The sequence below is a fragment of the Fukomys damarensis genome, unplaced genomic scaffold (assembly GCF_012274545.1).
Source record: "Fukomys damarensis isolate Sample0158 unplaced genomic scaffold, DMR_v1.0_HiC HiC_scaffold_23, whole genome shotgun sequence".
NCBI classification, from domain to species: domain Eukaryota; kingdom Metazoa; phylum Chordata; class Mammalia; order Rodentia; family Bathyergidae; genus Fukomys; species Fukomys damarensis.
The window spans coordinates 52,231,509-52,236,892 of NW_022900935.1; the positions used below are offsets into that span (position 1 = coordinate 52,231,509).

Below are 5,384 nucleotides of genomic sequence, written 5' to 3' on the forward strand. Positions count from 1 at the left end.
TGCTATTCATAGAGGCTTTTGGATTGATTTTGCCCCCCATTTGCTGTAACATTGTTCACCCTGACCACTAGTCCCATCACTGAATTTAAGGCTGTCTTTGTACTTATTTAGTGTTCAAGTTAATTGTATTTCTAGCTGGAGACAGTCTCATGGAAAGAAATTAAATTTTTTTTGTGTATTTTTCATGTGCCAACCAGATTTTAGCAATGATACTGACCTTCTCCTTTAGTTGGCTCAGTTGTGTTTATAAGAAGCTGGCTTCTGCAATAACTTTGCTTTACTTGGCCTTCTTTGGAGCATGTTTTAGGAACAACTTAATGAGTTTAGTTTTGAACATGTTGAATTGGAGTCAGGACTATACAGTTTGTGTTTGTAATGGCTAAGAGAGAAATTTGGACTGAAGATGTAGATTTGGTAAGCAAAGCTTCCATTTAGTATATTGAGTTACCCAGGAAAAGCATGTGAAAGGGAAATAAATGAGGTTAGACACAGAACCTTGGAATTACAGCATGTATGGAATGTGTAGAGAAAGAAAAGCTAGCCAAGGTTACTGTGAGGATATTTCTAAAGGATAAGTGAGAACTTGGAAAGAATGGTTCTATGGAGCCAATGTGGCATCTTTAAAACACTGTCCCTAATGTTTTGGAGAGTTCAACTAGGGAAAAGATAGGTGAGAATTTATTTGCTTGAATGTCTGGGAAATTACTGAAGATCTTACTTATACCCTTTCAGGATGAATACAAATCACCTAGAATAGTTGGTTGAAAAATAAATAACAGGTTTTTTTATTTGTTGTGAAGGGGAAAATGCTGATTGGTACAGAGGATAGTGGCTTGTGAATTAAAAATGTGTTGCTTTATGTATGTACGCTGTGCGATAAATAGATAAATCTTTCAGGCATCTTTTTATTAATAATTTTCTATGAGAAGTTATCTTTAATATTTAAGCATTTTTCAATTTTTAAGCATAGCACTTTTTATGATTGTTTAATCAATTCTTAAAGAATAATAGGGTACTGCTTAGTATGTCAGGTCTATTCGCCCCACATATTGAGTTCTAAATGCATATATCAGCTCAAGTGCATTGATGAATTTTTTTGTACAAAATATTACCTCATCTATTTCTCATTGTTTTCAACTATAATTTGGACAAGTGGGATACAGTACAGAAGTATAAAGCAATACCTGTCTTTAAAACAGCTTTTTCAGAAATTCTCTATTACTTAGCAACCAGCCTAAAGAATATTACTTCAGTTTTACTACCAAAAATACATTAGTTTTAACATTGTCTTTTTGAACTAGTAATTTATCTTTTGGAAATCCTTAGTGTAATATACTATTTATGAAGGAAATCCTGACATGGTTTACGGTTAAAAGTTAACAGCATTAACTTGTTATACAGAGGGGATAGGTTATCCACAGTTTCCAAGACTTCTGAAACTACAGAAATCTACATACACCATGATTTTTCCTATGCACACATACTTCTAGTAATATACAGTTTATAAATTAAGCATCGTAATGTAACAATAATAACTAATAAGAAAATAAGACAGTTATAGACTGTTATAAAAAGTTATTTAAAAGATTTATAATTATTATTTTTGGATTTTTCATGTACTATTTCCAGACTGCAGTTGACTGGGGTTAACCAAAAATGTGGAAAGCACAATTGTATGTTTGTGGGGGGGATCCACTCTTACAATGTTCAGTTTCCCTTTCATATATCTTTAAGCGGCTGTTTAGAAAATAAGTCTTCACAATCTTGGGGCTTTCTTGAAGTAGCTTGAATTAAAATATATATAAGAATTTATAGGCTAAGCTGGTATATTTGAGAATAGTATTTTGGTTTGATATTTTTTATAAGAGAAAAGCCTTTTTGGTGAAATCTGTTAAAGCCTGTTACTTGCTTAACATGTACTTTTCACATTTTACCTGAGTTAACGCAATATTTTTTAAAATCAAAGACTTTGAAAATCTTTAGTAACATGATTTTGTATTAATTGAAACTTTAAGCTAATGAAAAATTTATTTTATATATTTGAATGTTTTATCCTGAATCCAACAAAATTTGCTAGGTTACTTTAAAAAATGATTTGTCCAACTATGTGCTTCATTTTTGTCTCATCATACACTTAGGAAAGAGGGAAAAGAAGGGAGATAGATTTAAATATATATGGATCATTGTTGTCCCACTTAAAAACAGCATATATTTATAAGCAAGTATACAGCATTTATGTGACATTTTACTTTTGATTTTATCTAAATGAAATAAAATGTGACAAACACACTTACATCTTTGCTGCTTTTGAATCACTGTTAACATAAACTGTCATCTAATTTCCCAAAGAAAAATTACGATCCTAGATCTGAATACTGTGTTCTAAATTCTCTAAATTTTAATTATTATTATTTTGATCTCTTAGTAAAGAACAGTACACTGGGAAGCTACAAAGGAGATCTCAGTCTATGAGTGCAACTTGCAAAGAAGATGGGCAAAGTATTATCCCAAAGAATTGTGTAAGATCAGATTTCACTTTTGTTTGGTTTTTGTTGCTTAAAAATTACTTCATAAAATTTCAATTTCATATTGTTAAAGTTTCAGTAATTACTTTAAAAACAGTGAATAAAGTCTGGAGGTTTTTGTAAATATCTTGATGTTAAAGATAATGGTGTGGTTGGTATATTCTATTATTCACTATAATTCTGAGGTATACTAATCAGTCTATCCTTTCCCCCTGTGCATCTAAGCATAACTTTGAAACTATTTTTAAAATTTTTTCTTTCTCCTTTTATTTAGAATAACCAAGTAGATAACTCAGTGGTCATAAAATGGAAAAGAAATTAGGATTAATTTACAGTAAAGGAGGAAATACTGTTTCCATGATGAAGTTAAACTGTATCTTCAAAAATGAATGCTTCTTTTGCACTTGTATATTTATTATAGATTAGGTTTGAATAAGTTTTGTAATGAGGAACTGTGCTTTCCTACAGTCTTTATAGATTAACTCTGGTTATCTTGGGTAATGTGATTTTTATATGCAAGAGGGATCATATATGACATATAACTGTAGCACATATTGCTTTAAAGTATTTCATTGCATTTTCTTCAGTGATAGTTTGGGATTTGTCATTAAATAAAACTTGATATAAAGGGCAGCCAAATTTTAATAATGATTGTGTAACTATAATCAATGCATATTCTTAAACAAGACATTATTTTATTTAAGACATTTTTATTCACAAAGAAAAACAGAAAAAGCAAGGGACCACCAGTAGAAGTGGTACTGAATTTTAATATAATATACAAATAACATAACCTTAACATTTTGTTGAATAGAAATGTGGACAACCAGGAAAATATGCAGAACATCGAGTCTATTATTCTTCATCACTTCATATTAACTTAAATAGTCCTAGGTTTATTCATTGGTAATGAGGCTTTGAAAAGCATGAAAATGATGTGTCAACAAATTTAATTTCAAAATAATTCCTTTGGGTCTGTAAAGTAGCCATTGTTGTTTTATACAGACTTATTTTTCTAAGCTTTTAGAGCTTTCAGGTCTAGGCACAGATTTTAGGTTGTCTTCAGTTATTTACAGTTTCAATCTGGTTGATAAATATGTAATATAAAATATGTAATATCATAAATTATACAAAGGAAAAAATGGAATTTTTACTTTTTAGAAAGTAGAGAATCACCATAATTGTGTTTTCATGATATGAATCCAAAAGCTTATTACTCTTTATATTCAATGTATGAATGGGAATGAGTTTAAGAACAAAGAGCTTCTTGGACATCAACACAAAACTTCCCTGTTAACTAATTTTAACAGGAGCAAATAATTCATCTTTACAAGTCCCCCCGCCTTCCCCTGCCACTTTCAAGCTGCTGTGGTATAACACAATTAGAAATTTTTGTGAAAGAACTTACAGAAAGGAGTCTGGATTAATTTTTAAAATATTCTTTTGATTTTTTTGAAATCTAGTTAATATGTGAATGTATTGTTAAGGCATCTCATAGCCCTAAGCAGCTGTAATAAGTAGTCATTAGTTAGAACTGAGCAATTTAGCTTAGTTGTAATATAATCCTTTCTTGTGAGGGGAATATAGCATTACCAAATAAGTACACAAAGCTCTCATTGCTCTGACTGACATATTTTTCTTATTTTTCTTCTTCCTCTTTGTCCTTTTTCTTTCTTTTTCTACCTCCTTTTTTCCTCCTTTATGTCTTTCTTCCATTATTTTCTGTTTTACTTCTCTTCTCCTTCCTTCTTTCCTTCCTTTCTATTCTCTTTTGTATTTCAGGAAATTCATTTGAAAAAATCTCCTGTTTCTTTGGATGACGGTGACATTGAAGCTCGCCTTAATAGTTGGAACCTCGGGGTAAAATTTCATTTTATGTACATATTAATGTGGCAGAATCATATTGTATTTGGATAACGTGAAGTATTTTAATTCTATCTGCTGAAAATTGGATGTTAGACATTTAGTGTTGTGTTGACCTTGAGAAGAACTTTAATATGGGAATGAGAAACAGTGTTCCAAAAAAAAAATGGAAATATATCTGTTCTTGTCCTTGACAAGCAAACTTTCTTGTTGATGAAATGAGATATATAGAAAAAGAGTTAAGTAATAACTTAGATACTACATATAAAATATTAAAACAAGTTATATGGAAAGTAAAGACAGTCATGCATTTCTTAACATGATACACTCCTAAGAAATGTGTCATTAGGTAGTTTTGTCACTGTGTGAACATCACAGTGTACTTACACGACCCAAATGGTATAGCTCAGTTATTGAATGTGAGCCTTTTGATCCAATTAAGAGATAAAATAAACATGAGATGTTTGACACTGATACTGGCCTAACATGGCATATTATTTTATAGTAAACTTTTTAATAAGGAGGAGTACACTTTAAATAAAGATAAAAGCTATGACAGCTATGATGTCATTTAGGGGATGGGAAGTTTCTTTGGGGGACTCTGTTATAATCTTACAAGACTACCATCATAATGTATTTGTTGTTGATCAAGACATAAATATGCAGCATGTAACTACTGCAGATGGGAAGAATGGGGGAAAACATGAAGAAGCAAACTAATTCAAGAAGACTTCGTGAAAGAGCAGCCACTTTAATCAGTAATTTACATTGTACTGTATGTCCAAAGGCTGAGAAATGCAGGATTTTTATACATGGAAATGAAGAGAAGAAAGAATTTGAGACCAAAACAAGTGTAAGGAAAACGATAAGGATAAGTGAACCATTTTGTCTGTGTCTTTGGGACTTATATATGGAATTAATTGGCAATATTATCAGGTAATGTTGTATTGCAGCTCTGAGTGCTAAATTGAAAAGTTTAGCTTTTAAATTTCATAT

General features: G+C 30.8%; 1 protein-coding gene across 7 annotated transcripts in view; it reads left to right on the forward strand.

The window, feature by feature from the left end:
* Window positions 1-5,384, forward strand: part of Cep112 (centrosomal protein 112) — a 521,506-nt gene that overhangs the window by 51,654 nt on the left and 464,468 nt on the right. For all 7 annotated transcript variants that reach the window (XM_010616816.3, XM_010616812.3, XM_010616814.3 and 4 more), the window contains 2 exons: window positions 2,426-2,519; window positions 4,308-4,385. In XM_010616816.3, coding sequence (XP_010615118.1) covers window positions 2,426-2,519; window positions 4,308-4,385 — 172 coding nt within the window. The remainder of the gene's footprint in view (window positions 1-2,425; window positions 2,520-4,307; window positions 4,386-5,384) is intronic.